Genomic DNA, 21,926 nt, shown 5'->3' on the forward strand with positions numbered 1-21,926 from the left:
GCCAGCCCACGGGCGGCGGCGGCTCTTTGTCCTGGCAGGTGCCGGCTGCCGGCCTCCTTCCCGAAGCCGCCCCGGTCCGGCGACCTCCGCTCTGGGGTAACCCTGCGGGGCGGGCGGAAGCCGGCGGCTGCCCGGCGGCTGGGTCGCTCCCGGCGCCCGGCAGCGCTGCCCCCATCCTTCCGCCCCCACCGTAGGACAAGAAGAGCGGCTGCCGGTGCCCCCATTGCGTGGCCGCAGGCAGTTTAGGGGGATGCGGGCCCGCGCCCACCGGGCACTGCCACCGCCTTCCTCCGCTAGCAGGTTCCGCGGGGTCGCCGGCGGGAACTTCTCCTCGGGTCGCGGAGGCGAAGAGGGATCCTCCGCCGCCTGCTGCTCCACACAAAGAGAAAGAGGAGGCGCGGAAACGTGCGCGGACGGGGCGGGGGACGGGGCGGGTGGGCGTTTCGGTACCTCCCCAGGGCGGCAGCGGCGGGGGAGCTGCCGTGACAGCCAGCCGTGGGCGAAGGCTGCGCCCTGGGCTCTTTCCTAAAAGGTCTTTTTCCTCCCCCGTTCCCACAGGGAGCGCCAGGCACCGCCGTCCGGGCTCTTCCGCGGGATGGCGACGGCGGAGGGCCGCCCCGTGGGGCAGGGTGCTGCGCCCTAGCAGCCTCTGGGTCTCCAGGCGCTGCCGCGGTGCGCGGAGCCGGACGCAGCCCATCCCCAGCTGCGCCTCAGCCCCTCTCCGCCGCCGCTTGGGACTCTTCCCGACTCCCCACCCTGTCCCCGGCCATCGCAGCAGGCATGGGTTGTTTCTGCGCGGTCCCGGAGGAATTTTACTGCGAAGTTTTGCTCCTGGACGAGTCTAAGCTGACCCTGACCACCCAGCAGCAGGGCATCAAGGTAAGTGCGGCCGGTGGAACTACGGGATGCGGAGCGGTAGAGCCGCCGGGGCCGGGCAGCCGCACTGTGAGCTGAGGCTGCCCGGTGGCGTCTGCCTCCACACTGCGCTTCGGCAGCCGAGAAGAGAGAGGCAGTAGGAAAAAGGGCTTTCAGGATCCCGCGTGAGGCGGAAAATTAATTTTATAATTTTCGTTGCAGTCGCGCAAGGGACAGATGAATCAGGAAGACGCGTGCCGCTGGGGTAAACGTGGCTCTGAAGACTTTACTTTGAGATAGTTATTTAAGCGAGCAGGTGCCGACCATTCGGGAGACTTGGCACAAGTATTTTTCTGTACACGCTACAGAAAAGGAGAGAGAAAAAAAAAAAAAAAAAAAAAAAAAGAAAGGAAAAGGCAGCTATGTGCACGGGCTGTTGCGCGCCCCTGTAGAGTCACTCCCCTCTTTCTCCCTCTGCCGCGGGCCGCTGCTCCCTGCCGTCCCCGCCCGGAGCTGCTCGGCTCTCCGGGGGAAAGGCCGCCGTCTCCGCCGCCGCCCGGGCCTGCAGGGCAGCAGCTCCTGAGAGGAGGGACGAAGGTTAAGCCTCGTCTCGCAGCCCTGTGCCCGGTAGCCTAGTCGGTGGGAAAAGCTCTTGCCGTGCTGCAGGCTGCTCGGGGCGGGTGAACTGTTCAAAGTAGCCATCTGCCAAACGCTGATGAGCCCTGACAGAGCATGGGAAAACTGATGTATTTCTAAAGGTCTTTAACTTGGTCCTGTTAGGTTAAGCCTGATGACAGCAAATGGCATCTCTCAGGTACTTTAAGCCCTTGTTCAAGAAGCCGAGGACTTGAGCTGATTAGCAACGTTAAGAATGTTGTTTTGGTGTTGGATCAGATAAAAAGAAAAAGTAATCAGTTCTTCTAAAATTTATTCTTGAAAAGGGCAGATATGCCTTACCTAAGACATCCAAAGAATAAAAATCTCCGTGCCTGTATGTTTCAGCTTGAATGACTAGATTTTGGTGAAACAGCTGGGGCAGGGAAAGCCGAAAGAGTCTAGATTTAACAATATAATTTTAACTATAATCTGTAGCACTACCAGCTCTTCGTGTACTGAGAACTGTCAGGCTGTCCTGAATCAAGTCTTTGCATATAGGTTACTAAATCCAAAGTTAGCCCAGAGGAGAAAGCATATCACTGGGATGCTGGAATGCAGTGCCTACATAGGGTCTTTGAAGTATAAGTTTAGACACCTCTGAAAAACTTACCTTTGTATGTGCTGATGGGGGGCATACGTACTATGTATGCATATGTGCTTTTCTTGCCTGTAAATGTGCAGTAGAATATTAAAAGAATAATCTCTAAAAACCAGTTCTACAGTTAGCTTCATGAGTCTAAGCCCTGATGGGTTTGTGCCATGGGAAATGTTTTGCATGGCTTCAGTTTTGGGAATCATCTAGTTAAAGATGAAGGTGTGGTTTTCTGCCATCCTTACTATCATCTGAATCTGGTATGATGCTAAATGTTTCACCCTTTCCACCTGCTCCTTCTCTGTCTTGAATCTAACCATTGAGCAGTCATTGAGGTGGTTGTAACAGTGTGCAGATCTGACAGTGAAGTTGTAGTTTCCTAACATTTTAGGGTAAACACTGACATTACACAGGAGGAAACATAGCAAATGAGAATCTACCTTTTTGTAGCAGCCTGTTTCTTTGTTTTTTGGTTTATGGCTTTTAGTTTTTGGTTTTAACATGAAATTTGTGTAGTGTGGAACCACACCCAGTACTGTAGCTCTATTAACCTTTGAAAACCTAAGGAGAAGAACTGTTTAGCTCTCCCCTGGTCAATGGTTTCCACTGCTATGGTCACGCTTGTCTTTGTACTGGCAGAAGTGTTTGTGCAGCTGTGTGAGAAGAAGAGCACATGTCCAGCTGAAGGGTAACCACTTTTATTGTTGTTAGTCTGCAGCTGGATCAGTATCCTGATCCACTCCACAGCTGGATGAGGGCAGAACTGGGTATTTCTACCAGGAGCTGGTTATTCCATTTTAAGCTACTCAGGGACCATTTATGCTAGTTTTATTCTGCAGGTTTCCACTGAAGTTATATGATTATTTCTTAGTAAAAGAGAACTTAAAATTTATCATATTCTGTCATTTGACGCTTTAAGTTCTTTTATTAGCATGTGCACCTCTGAAAATGCAGAGTCTCATACTTGTTTTTGTAGAATTGCAGCTTTTGTATAGAATGTAAGTGTTCTTACATATTTTGCTTCAAAACAAAGATTTTCTTAGAACTTCAGATGCTGGATGTGATCTTTCTTTAGTCTTCACACTTTCAATTTTGTTCACAGCTTCCCAGGAAATGTTTTTAGTACAGTTTCACAAATCTTGAACTATTACAAGAGCAGAGGCTTTAAGTGGTTATACTAGCAGCTTTGTTCCCTTCTTTTCCCCCAAGACAATGCATGTCTGGTAGAAGTAAAAAGCAGAACTTATTGGCTATTTACTATCTATGTATTCCCTTGATATTAGAGGATTCAGTCCTATTTGCTTGGAGGGGTGGAAAACTAAGCTCTCTGACTGCTGCAGTCTTAGGCAATTTTTTTTCTTCCATGAATCTGAAATAAAGACATAAAGCAGATAAAGTGTTGTAGAGTTTTGAAGATGCATTGCCTAGTTTGCATGGTAGTTATTTCTATGCTGCTGTGTTTGACAGCAGCTATATGCAGCAAAATATAATGTTTTTAAATTACCTTTTTTATTGACGAAATTTTGATACCACATTGAAGATTAAATTGTACTTCAGACTACAGCTAAGAGCAGAGTTGGCACAAGACTAAGACTCCAAGTGCAATTTAGAGGTACTTGTCTCTTCTCTGTGGATTACAAAGAGCTTGTTAGGTAAAGGAAAGGACTGACTTTTTTGCTGGTTCCAAGTAGGGAAACCGAGGTGCAAAGAGGTCAAGTCACTTTTCCAAGGTCATGCAACAGGTCCGCATCAGAGCCAGGAATAAAGTTCCCAGCCACCTAGGCAGTGAGCAGCTGATCAGTCTGCTGTGGGTCATGCTGTCTGAAGGGATTTGTGATGATCGTTCACTAGTAGGTGCTCAAACTGACTTTTGCTTCTCAAAGTTTGTTTCTGTTTTCTCACTGTTACCAGTGCTGTCTTGTTCTCCCTACATGTCTTTGTGGTTTAAAGTCAGAACATTGTTGTGTGAAAATGTGAGAGCTGACTCTCCAGCCTTCAGGTACAGCAGGCTGCTGATAGGCACCAAGTATCTATCCAATTATCTCAGTTTTTATGTTTGTCTATAGTAACAGATATGTGAGAGATATTTTGGGACTACATCCTTTGAAATAATAAATCTATGTCAGTTTTAGTCTAAGCAATCTTGGATTGGAATTGGTTCTGATACAATGTATCTAGTCAAGGTATAAAATCTCAGATTGGGGCAGTTTTTCCACTAAAAGGGATGTTCAAGATGCCAATTTAGAAATGGGCTTTTAACAAACTTTTGCTACACAAATGGTAATAATCAGCTGTTAACTAAAAGATAATAAGTTTTTCAGGACTGTTACTTTGACTCATCTTCACATAGAGTAAACAATAATGATGACATTTTTATGGTACAGTACTACCTTTTAAGTAGGTATAAGGTATTTGGTGGTATCACAAAACACGTCAACAGTGTTTTGACATAGTACCCAACTGAAGGGCTGGGGGCATATTTTGATTCTGTTACTAACTGGACTAATTGTCCTTGCAAAAGGGAATTGCTTTGCCTTGTGGCACAGACTTGTTATTAGAGGTCAAGGAAACCTCTGTGGGCCCTTAGAAAATACTGCTACTGAGCCTGTTTGTGATTAGCTGTTTCAGAGAGAACAGTCGTCTTGTGATCAGTATGTAACAGGAATTCAAATATTCTTTTACTTATTTTTCTTGAAGACATTATTTAAGTCAAATATTTTTTTTTCCTCCTGAATAGGTTAAAAATATTCTGAATCATCTCTATTTTATGTTCATATCTCTTTGGTTGGAATAAAGTTCTTAAAAAAATATTAGCTACTTCTCCAGCGAACAAGCTCTCTAATTAGTCTTCAGCCATCTGGTCATTGCACTTTTGAAGTCTTCCTTGAAATTTCTCTCCAAGCACTACTTTTGTGCTAAGTCCTATTTAATTTGACATGTGTGATGGACCAGCAACAAAGCTTCATTGTAAGAGAAATCTTTAATAAGATAGATACACTTAAGTCTTCTTGGAAGACTCCATTTACAGTATATGTTCTCTATCATTACTTTATTAGGTAGTACAATATTCTTACTACCAAATCACTTACATGGTATGTCAAGGTGTTAATTAGTACTTCTGTGAAATGCAAGGCTGTTTTGCTTTCCATATGTGGTCCTACGAAGAGAGGTACATTCCAAGGTTTGTAAGCTATTCGACTTACAGGTTGAATCTCTGTTTAAAGTACTATCTACAAAGAAAGTTTTTTATTCAGGAAATAGACAAATAGATTTTTCTTCATGAGAATTTGCTGAGAATTTAACAAAATGACATCTGACTATCAAAATGCAACCATCAGCATCTCAGTGTAGTTTTAAAAAATAAACAAAAAAACTACACACACAAATATACCTGAAGTAGTGAGTGACTGAGGTTAGGAGTTGCTTAAAATCACTTAATATGAAAAAAAACCCATGAGTGACTTAATCAGAATATGATACCTGTGGTATCATATTTGGATACCACAATTTGGGAAACTGTTTCACAGTATGATTAAGTATGATATATAGAAATGGGTTAGAAATCTTCGGAGTATTCTGGCATTCTTCTTTCCTTCCCCAGTGAAGCTAGTTATTTGGTTGGTTGGGTTTTTTTTTTGTTTTGTTTTGGGTTTTTTTAAATTTTAATTTTAAGCTGAGCAGTTCAAAATGGTCCAAACTTCATGCCTTCAAAACTTAATTTGCTCTGATAATATAGAATGTATGTTTGTGATTTCTGCTGTTTTATAAATATCTTAAAAGGGAAAGCATCTTTCTGTGAGAAAATCTCTTAATTATTCAGGTCCAAGATTTCAGAAATTCTAAAGATCTTTTTAATGGCAGAGTGTAGTTACTTTCCACCTAGGGTAGTTTACTTATCACCTAGAGTCATTACTGAACTGTAATACCGAAGCTCAAGCATATGAAATGGCATTCTTCCCTTTGCCCTGTTCGGTATTGAGTAATAGATACTTTCCAGACAGATTCTTCTAGATATTAAGAATATAGCTTTGGAAAGAATAATTATTAAAAAATTAATTGGTTAGAAGGACATAGTCTTGAAATCTTTTTTTTTTTTTTTAAATACCGAAAGCAGTTTTTAGAAAAACTGATAACATTCTAAGTCTTGTTGACAGTCTTGTTATTCCTTCTCTTTTTAGAGCTACTTTTTCTGTTAAATGTGCATGTATTACATGGTAGCAGGGAAACTAGACATATTTTCAAGCTCCAAGTGCAAATAAGTACTTTTTTTCATCATTGTGGATATATTTAAGCACTGTTTGTAACAAAAGCAACAACAACAACAAAAAAACAAAACAACAATCAAAAAAAGCCCACCAAAACCATTAAAAAAACCCCCACATCTCAACAAAACAAAACCAAAAAAAGCCAAACCAAAAATGCAGATTAATGATATTCCATAGCACTTCCATAGTGGAGAGATGCTGTTCTCTTCTTGAAATTCTGTTTGGGTATAAGGAAGTCATCTGATTGCATACCGAGTGCAAGATGGTGCATGTGGAGTGGTGCACTATTTCAGCCCTCTAAAAATGGACTGAAATAGTGCACAAATTTAGTTTAAATAGAATGAAAGGAACAAAAGGGCTCACCTTCCTCCTAACTACCTCTCAAAATCCTGTCACATATTTAAAATACATTACTAATTTCACCAGCATCTCTACAGATGAGACCGGCAATTTTGAATACCCCAGGGAATACCATAAAATAAATGAACACTGAGACACTTTATTTTCTGTAGGTGCACTTAACTAAATTAATGAAACCAGCATGACAGCAAAAAGGAAATCCATTAACTTTTAAATGAAGTTACCTCTTAGGTAGCCTGAGGTTTGAGCAATAATATTGTCAGAGGGGTCTGTTTTCCTGGTTTCAATGAGCAATAATCTCTTAGTATAACTAGGGCAAATTTAAGCTCTGTGAGGTGACCTTTTTATTAAATGCTTTTGGATTTCTGTAACTTAGATTGAGCATTTCTCATATTAAAGTTTTTGGTATAGTGAAATGTTATCTGTTTTATAACTTACTCATTTTAGTTTATTTAAGTTCTAACCTAAAATTCAGCTTCAGAATTGCAACTCCTTGCCTCAACAATGAAAACTGATGAAAATTACCAGGTGGTATGAAGGAAACTCTTGAAGAGACTGAATAATTTGAAAGGTGCTTCAGAAAGAGAATTTCATTAAGAAGCTGTAATTTTATGTCACTTCACACTGTGGAATACCTATTGCCAGGATGGTATTGATCACGTATGAGAAAATGAGAATTTCTGCATTGTTCATGTTGAATCATTACTAATATCCATACTACTGGTAGAAGAATGCATTCTCCTTTCCTCATTATTGTCAGTATTTTTTTCATTTAAACTTATTTTCCTCCAGAATATTCAATTTATGTAATAGTACCGCAGGTGAACTAGGTGCATTTTATAAAAAAATTAGCAGTTGAATTACTGTATTTCAATATCTGAATTTTGCAGACTGCACTTTTAGTACACATTTTAGATACTGCTTTTTTTGTTTAGATCTCATGCTTGCTGCAAACCAATTGTACTGCATAGTTTAAAATGAAGACTGCGTTTCCAGTGTTGGTTGTGCTTTTGTTCCCGCTTCTTCCTTTGCATCCTGTGTTGGGGATGGTTGAACACTAAGGTCAAAGGGACATGCTTGGGGTCAACTCATGCTATTATTTAGACATGGAAAACCAATGGAAACACTGAAAAATGAGAGCTCTGTCCTTTGGAGGTTTTTTCCTGCAATGTAAGAGAGGAACCTGCCAGTTTTGCCAAGTGGTAAATGTGCTTTTTTATCTCCTGCAGAAGGCTGTGTTGCTTGGCTGTGGCCATAAATATTGATGTTTTTAAAGCTAAAATTTCTGTATCTCCATTAACATATCATACCTTGGTTTGCCTTTTGTCCTAGTGGTCAAAAGTAGACTGTGCTTATTGAAGTCTTCCTGTGCTCTGTGAGGCAGGTGCTTACCTGAAAGAAAATGAGTCAGGATGGTCTGCTGTGATGTGTGTAAGAGAACACAGGCAATCACACAGTAAGGAAGTAATCACACAGCCAGTGGATTTGTATTCTTTATCTGAGGAAAGGAAAATAAAACCAGTAGTTTTGGGATGGTTAGAAATCAAGAGAAAGAGAAACAATTGGGAATATTAGTGACAGAGGAAAAGAAGCGCTGTGATGACAAGGAAAGAGACCTTTTGTGAAATGCAATTGTAGGAGAACCTTTCCAGAGATGAAAAAAAAAGGAATCACACAGGTTTCTTGGGATTGATAGTACAAATCATATTTATTAAAAATAACAACTAATGTTTAAAATACCTGCGTAGGGATTCTTTTATCATTCTTTATTGAATTCTTTAGAGAGTTGAATGCATCATTAACCTGTAGTATCAGGGGTGTTATGTTAAAGCTTGGTATAAGTCTTAGAGGTCTGTAAGGATTCCTTTCAAACAAAATCTTCTTTCTCCTTGTCCCTGGTAATTTTTAAATGTTGTCTTGGTGTGACATGAGGGAAATGCATACAAGCGGCCATGGATATTTATGAATGTGAATAAAAAGTGGGTTATATTTTGTATCGTTCATGTACTTATTTATTTGCCAGTATTTAACTTTTAAACTTTGCAGAGTTACAAATAGCTCTCTGTAAGACAGACAAGAAGACACTCTCTCTTCTGGTAGTTCTTAAAGTTTTGAATATGTGGGTAAAACTGATATGTGGTTAAATGGCCCAGTTTGATAAGAAATGATGCAGTGTTTTACTATCTTCCCTGTGTTCTCAGGAAAATCAGAATTGAATGCACTGGTGGATAAATTCTTTGACTGTATGAGACAGAATGCCTTTTAGTAAGGGAAAAGGAAGATCTTTGATATCTCCATTGTACAATAAGTATTTGGAAGGTAGAAAATGGCTGGAAGTTCTCATATATGTCTGAGAATTGATTATTTATACTGTTGCCAAAAGCATTTCCTATCCATAGTAATGCCAGCTTATTATCTATTAAATACTGAAGATCTAGTTCACTATTAATTTTTAAAATAAACTAGATGTGGAAAAAATACAGTTCTGATTTTGGTTTATTCATTTCATTCAGATTCTTAGTGTCACAATCTAAAATTTTGTGACAAACTTCTCTCCTCTTTGGTGAATGAATGGATTCTAGGAGGAATGTAGTGGGCTTTAGTTCTTTTTCCCCTCAGAATATCTGAACGGGAGTTGTCTTTAGATGGAGCTACATCCAGAACCATAAGGGAAAATACACTTTTTATTTATTTATTTATTTAAAAAATGCCATGTGAGTACCACAGGAAACCGGTGAAACTAACTATTCAGAATTTAAAATTAGGAAGAACACTTTGAGTAGTGAGGATGAGTTCAGCACTGACTTACAACTTTAAGCAAATGTTTAGATATCCCTTCTGAGAAGAATTTTTCTCTGAATACTGGTATGACACAGAATATGAAAGTCGACTCTCCACATGTTCCTACTGGGGACATCTTAAGCTGTCCACAGAACTGACTGGTGTTCTACAACACCAGACACAGACTAATACTGCATTAAGCCTTGCCCCTGTACTCTAATTCTGTTTTGTGTTGGTGTTAGGTGTTTGCCTGTGGAGCAGAAGATGGCTGCTGTTTATAAAGTAGTGTAATCTTCTCATCAAGGCTGTTGAAAGCGAAAGGAAGCTGGGAGTCAGAAACAAATGGCACTGAAAAGCCATGACTGCTTCTGCTTTTTCGGATTTTGTTCATGCTGAGGAACTGTCAGATTCTCTTTTGCTGTGATTTTCTGTGGCTGTGTCTGTACTACCTGGGAAGGTGACAGGAGGGAGTGCAAGCAGCCTGTTGTATCCTGGGCTAAATGGTGCAGCTGGCCACATCTATACTGCACGCAGCCCCCGTTGGGCCTTCTTCAAAGCCTGCTTGATGCTGAGAGATATCTTTTGTCTGTATGGTTGGTTTGTTTGTTCAATATGCCAGAATAAAAGCAGGCTGAGTCTTAGACTGTCGTAATTCAGGTATTGTCAGAGCATGACTGTAAGGGGTGAACAATATGTACTGGGGTGCTTTGAAGTTGCCTGCATTGGGCTAGGGTTAGTTGGGTGGGTGGTGGGTAATGTTGAAGACTGGCTTGAACAAAACCAAGCTGTTTGTGTTGAGGCACATGATGCTGACAACTGCCTGGATCTCCCTGCAGAGGAAATTAAGACATTTTAGAACGGGTCAAGGGAGAAAGGTTCAATAGTTCAATAGTGGGATCAAGAAAAGAATGACCTAGGCAAATGAAGCAGATATGCAAACTGACAGCATGGTTACAATTGCAAAAACCCCTTTTTTTGTATCGCTGTTTCCTCTGTGCAAGAAGGAGAGGAAGCCACAAGACATTGCAGTAGAACCTTTGAAGACGTGTGCAAATGTCCTGACTTGTCCTCAGCTTTTTAGGTTTCATTTGCATTGGCTGCTCTGGGCAGGAGAGGAGGAAGTGGGCTTGAAGGTGTTTTTAAATAATATTTCAGGATGGAATAATGCCCTTAAGTTCAAAAGAACAAATATTTTGATCTGTTTTGAAGTGATGATGTCAGATTGATCTGCCATATTCCTCCCTCTGTGTTTTGTTTTTTTGTTGTTTTATTTTCTCTCTAAAAGTACTTCAGCAGGACCTAGATGCTCCAAAACATACACTCCTATGCTTTTTCTCTTTGTGTATGACATTTAATTTGGCACGGAAATTAATTTCTCACTTCAGTGTGTTAATTAATCACATGGAACATAGCAAGCTTTAAAGCTGTGTGATCATACTTGGAAAGAAAAGCTTTTAGTGTCTTTCAAAGGTACCACATTTATTCTGGATTATTTTGAGTAGTCTATTATTCTGTGTTAAGGCTTGACAAACTACAGTGCCTTAAAAATCAGCTCTACAAGCTGTCTTTCTCAAAAACCATGAGGAGTATTCTCTGCTCTGCCAGTGCTCCAGATAGATATGGATGAGATTTACTATTAAGAAGATGTCCTTGGCCAGCTGCTTTCTTCAGCTGGTCATCCAGTGTCCCAGGGCTGTTCCTATTAAAGCAAATTCTCTTCCTCAGGCTGCAGTTTGGTAATAACATTTCTTTTGTCTTACGAAAGCAACAATGAGTTATCAAAGCCTTTCTCTGATTTGGGAATACTTGAAATTGTGGATCCAGTTTGAATTCCAATGAAGACAATATGTGTTTTGGTGTACTTTGGCACCAACATCAAGAGAAGACCAAATTTTTCTGTGAGGAGGCTCAATTAATACATGATGGTGCTGAAAATAATGATGAAAATAATTAGATCTTTTACAAAGATGTTAGATGTTGTCCACATAAGAGTATAAACTTTCTACCTTTTAAATAAAAGTTAAACTTTTTCTTAGTCATCCTTGGCCTTTCATCAGCATTCAGATCTTGAGTCTGATTGTTCAGAGCATGAAAGCTATGTTTGTTGCTTTTATGACTGAATCTTCATTCATTATCCTGGATCTATTTTTCCTCTTTTCACATTTTCCTGAAAAAATTCTTCTATGGAAGCAGGTTTCACAAACTGTCTCTTGAAGTCTTTCTTTAAAGACCAACTGCAACACAAATCATGTTTGTTCATGATGTCTGCTGCTTTGTAAAGAGGCGAAGAAAAAGTTAGCGTGGATGGTCAGAAAAATAATAGGCTTATTATTTGGTATTTTGTGCCTGTATGTCTGGATATTGGAGGGGTCTTGGTGAAATTAAGAAGTTTGGGTACAGAAATCTATGAAATGTTCAAAGAAGCTCCCCGGTACTTCTCTTATTGGGTTGTGTATCCTTGTTTGCAGTGATTTGTCTTGCTTGTGATTTTTTGTAAGAGTTCAAAAATTTTACAATAGTATGCAGAAATTCCAGAAGACGGCAGAAGTCCTGCAAGAAATCATGCTTCTGACTTGATATTGTACTTTGCTGAGAGAGAGAATTGCCTAGGAGGGATTTAAATCACCTTCACTGAGTTCACTGGAAGTGAATAAAAGCGAGCTTTTTTTATAATTTGGTACAGAGTTTGTGATTTTTTCCCGTTGTATAATCTGTCTGAGCCTACGACATTTTTATTTTCCTGATTATTCTTAATACGTAAGTTTTCTTAAGCAAATATTGCAGACAAAGAAACTGCAAAATCAAAAGGGTAAGTGAAATTTTCTTCAGTATTATTTAGTCCTACCATGTATCTTCTCTTGATAATGATGATGATTCAAAATCACTAGCTTTTTATATGGCAGTTCTACTGAACTTTAAGCATACACTTGAAAAGTCACAAAAGCACAAGCCAGTGTTCATTACTGCTTTCATTTGTCTTTTGAAGTTATAAAAATGTATGCTTTACTTTTCTCCTTGATCAGCTCTAGCTTATTGTACTGTGTGTGTGTTTGTACATACTACACCAGTAGATTGATGTAATTCTGTTGTAATTAGTGGAGTTTCTTTGCCTACAGTGGATAAAGGTTTTTCGTCTTAAAATGCATTTTTTTCATATGTTGCCACATGGAACAAATGGACTTGGTGCTATAACAGTGTATGATATTATTAGTATAGTATAGTATTATCTGTAAGAAAAAGAACATCAGATAGGCTTCTGCTTATTATCTAGTTTCTCAGGCTTGCATTGATTCACCGTCTGTTTCTTGCACACAGAAGGATTACAGGGTAAGACAAATCACTTGAACTGTAGGAAAGTGCTGTAATTGCATTTAGAACACGAATTTCTGAGTGTACAAAAAATGAAGTAAAAGAATGTACTCAAGCAGTAAATTACAGGAGCTTGCAGAGTGCACAGTGCCTTTAAGAAGCAGGTGTTTGCTGTGAAGTTTACTGTGCATACAAATGTGCTTGCATTCCCAAGTCATTAAGAAACAGCTACAGGGGAGCAGGAAACCTGACCAGCCTGATACGGGCTTTTCCTATTCAGTACGGCCTTACAAAAAGGCAAAACCAAAATCATAATGCAGGGGAAAAGCATGATTCTTCTCAGTTCTTTTATGTTTGAGGCAGGAGATGGGAACCAGAAGAATGATTTAAAGGAAATTGCAGTAGTGATTGTTTCAAACATACAGGAAGAAAGCCTTGTACTCTGTCAAGATCAGCAGCTGTTTTCAATCTGGAAGAAGGGACTGAATGTTTAATTAAACTCTATTAGTTTGTGCCCCGACTTTCACAATTCGTATGGACTTAGCTTATTTTTCAAGTGTACAGCTGTTTCCTTCTGCACAGAGTCGGCGCTGGAGTTTTTGTATAGCGTTTGTATAGCATGGTTTTAGTTGTGGTAGCCCACCCATAAAACATCAGAGCCCTCTGCAGACAGCCAATATAAAAGCTGGCTCAGCACCAGAGAGATTGCATTTGGGGTCTGCAGCAATATCCTCGTGAGCAAATTGTTAAGTGTGGAAGGGGAGAGGGTGGTATGAAGGAGGAAAGAGTCTGATTTGTCAGTTCAAGAATATTGTTTCTGGGCAGTAGAACAGCTGATTAGTCTAGGGTTCTTGATCTGGTAGGGTGAATTTTCAGAAGTCTGTTGTGACTAAGTTGGACCAGGCATCTGCCTCAAATAGAAATTGCATATTAAGGGTAGTTCTGGACTGGTGTGCATGCTATTCTCGCATGGCTCTCACAATTTTAGTTAAGAGTGTTCTGTTATCATCATAAAAAATACCTTTCATACCAATACAAATAATTTTGTATTTACCTAGCTTAACCTTTCCTTGAGTATGAAAGGTAAAAGGGTGCATTAACAGCTCAACCGCCCTTGCCTGGGGCAGGCTGGGAGGGAGATGCATTGAGGTTACAGGAGCAATGTGAGCTGAAGAAGGTTTCTCTGCAAGTGAAGAATTTCAGCATTTCTAACACAAACCTACTAAGGTAGCTTGTCTGCCAAAGACCCAACAGGTAATTCCACAGAAAGTACTGACATTATCAAAACATAGAATCCCACAATCTATCAAATTTGTTTGATCAGCTCATCCCAGCAAACCCCCAAACCTCAAGATTTTCTCTGCATGCAAAAATTGCCTTTCTGACTAACTGGATGTGCTTTGATGGGAAAAAAAATGATACAACGCCCTCATACTCTGACATTATGACAGTACTGCTGTTACGTAGGCTGATCAGTTGTGAGAAAGGGAGTATGTTGGAGAAGGTTAAAGCACTGTGAAACATGTATATCTCCATGTATGCTCAGAATTAGAGCAGAAAAAAGAGTCTTTCAAGAGTCTTTTCTAATGATCCTGCTTGGCACTCGGATAACTCTGAAAAGCTGTCTCAAGGCCTGAATTACCAGTTACAGTGTAAATATCAGTACAACAGTATCACACTGAGGTGCGTTTATGATGACGAGTGTATGAGAGCTAGACTTGTGAGCTGAATTTAGGAAGCTGCATCTTAGAATTATGATTTGGTATTTTCCTGCTCAGTGCTAGGGACAGAAGATACAGGATTTTATGCTGTTGAGTCTGTACTTTTAATAAACAAAAAATCCTGGTTAATTAAATGGGGATTTAACAGTTTAAGGAACAGCTGCTGCTGACACAAAGAAATGTTTGCCTCTAAGCAGTAGTGTAGTTCTTACATAGGAAGATATTAAAAGTGTATTTCAAAAGGAAGGTTTGATTGTCATAGATTCATTTATATAGTGATATGAAGCTGAAAGTTCCACGATTCAGGCAGGTGTGTGCAGTATTCCTGTGCTCAGGTGATTCTTAGAAGTTTCTGTGGAATCATAGCTGGTAAGTGTTCAGCTGTGCTAGCTATCCATATCCATGAATACCAAATATTTAGTAATTCAGTTCAGTTTAGATTGCAGTAAGAGGATTTAGTTGCATTACCTTTCATTTGCTGCTGGCTAAGAGCCTGCACATGTTGTGCAGCTTACATAGGTAGTTCAGCTTACATAGGTATCTTCAGGGGTATTTGATTTCTCTGGAAGGCTTCAAATCTGTAATGCTGCCACCTGAATCATGTAGTGGATTTCTCTTTGGTGTTTTTCATCAATGCAAATTCTTGGGATTTCCTTATTGCTCTAATTTAAAATAATTTCAACTTTCTGTTGTCATAGTTGCAAAGAAGAACTCAAAAGCATGAACCCTGCTGACACCTAAAACCAGTAAGCCTGCATATTTCTGTGAGGAAGCTCAGAATTACTGCGTTATGATTATTTGGTTTGGTTTTTTTCTTGGAAGTAAAGGCATCATTTCTCAGTCCCTAGGATTTCTTCTATAGGGCTAGGAGGGAATTAGGTGAATAGGATATATAGTCAATTCATAGTGTATTACATAACATGAGAAGATAATCACAAATATGTGATTAATTTTTTACAGGTTCTTTTGGTCTGTTTTTGAAAACTCAACTCCTTGAGGAGTATCCCAGGCACTCAGCTGCAGTCCTTTGTTACTCTTCTGCTTAGAAAGCTTTTTCTGACATCTAGACAGCATCACTTTTTTTTTTTCAGTTAACCTATTTTCATTTTTTCCTAACTTCAGTGGGTCTTTTCATTGAGTATATTTGTTCCTTAACCTTTTTAAACATGTTTTTTTTTATAGCATGTTTGGAGACTTGATGATAGGAAATGCTGGAAGCTTTGACTTTGGGCAGGGTCAGACATTCAGGGAACCCAAGATAGGGGAGGTTAGATGCAGATGTCCTCCACCACCATCTCATATTTGTGTACCAGGATTGGTTTATTTTTTCTCCCCTGCCCAATGTTTCTGTATACCCTTAGGAAACTCCACATTTGTTTCTGCAGGGTGTCCTCACTGACATTTCCCTTTTGTGTTTCCTGAATAATTCTTCCTCTTATTACTTTCTTCCTGGATGATAGGGAGAAAGAATTAAATTAATCTAAACAGCCTTCTTAGTCCCCCCACACCTTCTTTAATTTTTTTTTTTTCCTAGTTCGGTAAGTGTGAGAGAAGACAGAGGCCTTCCAGCAAGTAGATGACAGCATATACTTTGCACTGTCAACAATACAAAAGTAAAAAACTTTGAGCTGCAATTTCATCAGTCATAGATTCTCTTTCTTACTGTGTGCAGGAAATTAAAAACTGTTGTCAGCACATTTTAAACAACATATATTTTTATGTTACTATATGTATACTCTTTATTTGAGAGGTGGAGCAGCAGTGGTCCTTAGGCCGCTGCCTCTAAGGGTTATTGTTGTGCTGGGCTTTCTGAGTCTCCACGTAGAAAGGACTTAACCTTGTGACTCTACAAAAGCTGTAGCAGCTTCTCCCTCCCCTGCTCCAGACCACAACACAATTTCTGAATGTGTATCTTCATCTCGTTACTTCACATTGGCTGCTCCTGGAGCTTTGCAGAACATTGCCCATTCCAAGACAGTTTTCAACTGAACCAGACAGAACCTTCTGGATAGGAGATGCAGTAGGAGATATTCTTCTGAAGATGATGAGAAGACTGAATGAAGGTTGGTCTGCTGTCCCAAGCCTTGAGATTGTGTGTAAATGAGAAGAGTGCAGTTCTTACTCTCTCCCTACACTATCTCCCTTGGGATATTCTGGACAAAGTGTCTTTGCAAGGGGGGAAATTATATATCTCTTAATGAAACAAAACAGAAAAAAATATTATTTTGACTTCATGTTTGGGCAATTAGGTACAGGTAGATTTTGTTTGGTTTTTTTGTTTGTTTTGCAGATCCCACCACAGGGAATTGCAATATATTGGCAGTCTCTGAGTCTCATCTCTGTAAATGACAATGATGGTAGTAGAGGAAAATGGGCAAGTGGTGTCAGGCAAAATAATCACTGTAGTGTGAAATAGCTTTATATTTTAATTAAAATAAACTGTACCAGTTACAAGTCCTTCTACCAGATAAAAGTTCTCATACAGTTCTTTTTTAGAAGATCTGAGTGGACCTTTGAGACTGGAAATGTGTTCAGACATAGATCTGGGTTTTATTTAACCTCAGAGGACAGGGGTTGACTTAAAAGAAACCCACAAAACAGAAACAGAGAAAAAAATGTGCAAACAAACCTTGTTACCGTCTCTGACAATTTCCTGGCCCCTCTCCCCTTAAAAAAAAGCCTGGAGCCATAGACAGATTTATTTCTCACTGGAGACTTAAATTTTAAGTCTGTTGACTTAGTTTCATGCATCTGATTTTTGACATCTCCGTGATACCATTGCATCCAATGTCCCTTCCCATTTTTGAAACATCATATAAATTCACATCCAAAAGCTAGACTTCACCATTTTGGAAAGATTTTATAAAACTTTTCAGAAGAGGTTTCTAGGAGAGTGTTCTGCTTTCAGGAAGTTACTCAAAGCAATCTCATGTCTTCCACAGGCAAAGCTACTTGCAAGTTGGTCTCAGGCTCTGAAGGACTCGAATGCTTAAGGTTTGATTATTACAGCATTCTCATCTTTTGTATTTCAAAAGTTGTCCAGTGTCCTTGTGGTCATAGAAACATAGAATCAACCTAATTGGAAGGAACTCATCAGGAGCCTCAAGTCCAACTCCTTTCCCTATGTGGGGCACCCCCAGGATCACACCTGATCACTCATGTGCCTGAGAGCATCATCCAAACTCCTTCAACTCAGGCAGGCTTGGAGCTGTGACCACTTCCCCAGGGAGCCTGGTCCACTGCTCAACCTCCCTTTGGGTGAAAAACTTATTCCTAATATCTAACCTAAACTTCCCCCAGCACATCTTCCTACCATTCTCTTGAGTCCTACTGTTGGTCATCAGAGAGAAGAGGTCAGTGCCTGCTCTTCCTCCTTCCCTGGTGAGGAAGCAGTGAGCTGCAATGTGTCCCCTCAGCCTCCCTACTCCAGGCTGAACAGACCAAGTGGGGACCTACGGGAGACCTCTGGTCATGTTGTTCTGAAGTGTAACATTAGGCTGAATCTGTAAGTAGTACTAACTACCTCTCTTGCCAACTTCTATTCAGACAGCTAAATTACAGAAGCAGAAAAAGGGCATTGTACCAATATTTGCCAGTGTTGTTCCAGTTTGGGTTCACTTTTACAGAAATTCTGTAGAACTTATGAATAACAGTTTGTTTTTGTGATCTAGCTCTTGTTTTGCTGAGATGCTTGCCTTCAGGGACAGCCTGTTTTGAGTTACCTACCTGATCTCTTGTGGAGGAGGAGTACTTTCATTCTCAGCACTGGCATTGCAGTTGAACTTTTGTCATCTTGCCCTTTGTATCCTAAAGATGCAAAAATCCTGAGTGTGGTAGAAATAAAAATGTCAAGGCAGAGGTAATAATCCCTTTCATTCATGCTGCTTCCTACTTAAACTTGCTGTTATCTGTATCTATGGCTGCAGAGATGGGAGGGATAGGAGGTGTTCTACAAAGACATTTGTAATTAATGCTAGGCCAAGTTAAGAGAAAGAGTATTTTTCATTTAATATATGTTCCTGGAACTTCAGCCTAATTAGAGCTGCATGTTTCTCCTCTCTGGACTTGGCCCAGCCCTATCTAAGGTAGCCTGAGGTCTACTTTAGTTTACTATAGTTGGCTGTGATTGCCAAGGAGTCTTACGCCACCTGGCTATGGCTAGAACAAGGCTTATCCCAGACACTTCCTTTCCCTGTCTTGAGAAGACACTTTGGGCAGGAGTGTGTGGATCTGGATCTCCTTCATTGCATTGCAGCCATCCAGGTCACCTCGAAGCAGGGAGCCCCCAGAGGGGAACTTACTAAGAGTTTCTGCTTGGACCTGTTTGGGGAGCAGAGAAGGATCAAATGTCTGCTGACCTTCTTCAAATACTCCCATGTCTCCATGATGATAAGTTTAAATGCTACTATCCAAAGCCCTGTAATTTTAAAGATAAGCATTACAACTTCTGCACTGAAGTCAATGTGTTTTGTCAGGGACCTTCTTTAAGTAACACTGTAGTTTGTAAGTCAGAGCTGCTAATATTTTGTCTCTGAAGTCTTTGCAAAACCATTAATTGCACTAGCAAAGGAGGAATATTCCAAAGAAAAGTTAGTTGCCTTAGTTAATTTACCAAAAGATGAGCTTATTGTCCAACTTGCTGTAAAGAGTTTTATTATGCTATTTCACTAAACTGAGGGCATATGAACAGTAAATGCAATAAATAATTACAGAATACAGTGTTACACAGTAAAGTCAGGCCATGCTTCATTGAACATGCACGCTTTTTTCCCCATTCCTCTGGATCAGAAATACTTTAATAAAGGCTGTTAAATCTACCCTTCTTCCTTCACTCCTTTATATAAGGCCTTGTTTTGATAGTCATTATTAAAAATTTGCTGAAGTGTAGGAATTGATTTCTTGTCTGGTTTTTCTAGAGGTATTGTTTATTTAACAAAAAAAAAAACCCAAAAACAAACCCAAAAAACAAAAAAAAGGGCACCTCCACTGATGATTTCATGATTTGATAAATAATATACTACCACCAGTACTCTTTCTAATGTTGTCTTTCTGTTTTTATGTTTATTAAACATCATGGATTTTACCCAGGCCCAGTATTGACTTCCATATTTGCTCATGGTAGAATTTATGCAAGCACACTTGTAATATGTTAGGAATTGGGATGTCATTGAAACAGCTTACAAAAAATAAAGTACTGCTCCAATGTGCTAGTTACAAGAAAGCTGGTTTTTAATACACGGGGAAATGTTCTCTGCAGTCTTCTCACTAGGCTCATTGTTCTTGAAGATTCATCTTAAAATGTGTAACATTACTTTGCCATAATGTTATCAGCAGAGCTGAACAAAGTATGGTTTATTCTTTTTCCAGTTTTATCCTTTTTCTTTTACTTCAACTTCATGTTGAAGTAGCCAGTTGTCAGCAAGGAAGTTTCCCTTTACAATTCATCAGATTAATTAGTGGTAAAAAAAAAATCCATTATCTCTCTGCTTTATAGAAACCAGGGTGGTTTAAGATTATAGTAAACTATAGTAATTTAAGATGTGCAACTGGAAATCTGAAACTGAGTAAATATTGGTTGTGAAAATGAGTTTTCTGCATTTTTGAGTGCCTGGATATGCAAGTTGCCTGAAGACTGTCGTAAATGGTTTGGCTTTACTGAGTAGCTGCCGAAAACGTTACTCTGAAACTGAATTTTAAAAATTACATGGTGTATAATGCCTTCTAAAACCTTTTCCTGCTTTTGTGTGATAGTGAAACCATGGGGGAAAAAGTCCATAATCCCCCAAATTTTAGTAATTATACTCACCAAGCCCATACATAATAATTTTGATAGTAAATTTTATACTGTAATGTCAGCTTGTTCACAAAGTTATTTTTCATTCTTTCCCCAGAACTTTATGTTTTGTTAGTAAATTTGTTATGTATTAAAAGTAAATGTCAAAATGGGGAAATTATGATGATGGTTCTTTTGGTAGTGAAATAATTTGGTTTTTGGTATAGTGAAATAATTGTTATAACTGTTATTTTATTGATGCTCTGTGCTTGACTGCAGTATTTGGCAAAAACCATAATAATTATAAAACATGAATTTTCAGAGTCTATGAAAGGACTGACCTTTCATACAAAACAAACTCCAAACATTGTACTGTCATGCGTAAAACTGTTTAATTGTGTGACCCTCTTTCTTCGATGTTGCTTCCTTTGATCTGGCAAGTTCAGTAGTTTGCTTGGTGGGCAGTTTCAAGGGGAGTCACTGTGAAGTGCTCACAGTTTGTAAATAAGCTTAGGCTTAATGGTGGCTGTTCAGTTATGTTAGATTGTTTTTTTTCCCTCATTTTGCATTTAGAGGAATTAATATCCTGCAAGTCCAGCACTAATTATTGATAGTGTTATTCCCAAGACAGATGTGGTAGCAGTTCTTGGTGGATAAACAAGTGGAGCACTAATATGTGTGTGTGTGTATAACATATCTATTCTGTATAAAGGAGTATACAACATATACTTAAAAATATCTGTCTAAAAACATAATTGAAAGGTCAGAGATCTTTTTCAGGAGACTAATGTGCTGAATTGCAGTAGCTCATGTGCAATTCCTAACACTCTGGAAAAGGATTTTTGAAATTCATGTAAAGCAACAGAGGGTGCTCAGTATTTTAATGTGAGTCAGTCGATGATGGGCTGAAAGTTACAGATGTGTTGTCCATGTAATGTGTGATATCAGTTATCTTCACTGACTAGGATGTTATAAATCTGAGGAATTGCAACTGTACCTTTATGTACATATCTCAGTTAAATGTGGCACTCAAAGCTGTGGCAACCAAGTGAGTACCCAATCCTCCCCATGCCTCATCCCCTCCACAACTTGTGGTTTTATTCCCCACTTCTCTGTTGTGTGCATGATAGTGTGCTTGTGAATAGCTCTTTGCAGTTTTTTCTCATATATTCAGTGATGTAGTTTAGATGTTAGTGGAAATTTTTCCACTGATTTCAAAAAGCTGAGGTTTCGGACTTTTGTCACTTTCTCCTTTGCTGAAAAAGACTTCATAGCCTTGATGTGTGCCTGGAAAAAAATGATTTGTGAGTAATTTTATCAGAAGAAATTTAAAACACTCTGTATTACATAAATGTTATTTTAGCAGAACTAGAGTTAGTTAACTCTTTTAATTTGAGATACAATTGTGCACACATGCATATAATAAAATTACTTTGTGTTAATCATCTTTGTCAAGAAACTAATCTAACAAGTAAAATTAGTATTTACAGAAATAATATGATTTAATATATTATGTGACTGCATGAATACATATTTCTAACCATTTGAATCTTAAAAATTAGTGTACTGTTTCACATTTCCCAGTATCTTTTTTCAGAAAATGCAGGGCAGAG

The 21,926-nt window shown here is 39.3% G+C and overlaps 1 protein-coding gene across 1 annotated transcript in view; it reads left to right on the top strand.

Moving 5' to 3' along the window:
• Window positions 1-548: 548 nt before the first annotated feature.
• The window catches only part of EPB41L4A (erythrocyte membrane protein band 4.1 like 4A), a 121,339-nt gene continuing 99,961 nt past the window's right edge, over window positions 549-21,926 (top strand). The window contains exon 1 of the mRNA XM_030467418.1: window positions 549-879. Within this exon, the coding sequence (XP_030323278.1) occupies window positions 781-879 (99 nt within the window). The 5' untranslated portion in view covers window positions 549-780. The remainder of the gene's footprint in view (window positions 880-21,926) is intronic.

Source organism: Calypte anna, chromosome Z (assembly GCF_003957555.1).
Source record: "Calypte anna isolate BGI_N300 chromosome Z, bCalAnn1_v1.p, whole genome shotgun sequence".
Lineage (NCBI taxonomy): Eukaryota > Metazoa > Chordata > Aves > Apodiformes > Trochilidae > Calypte > Calypte anna.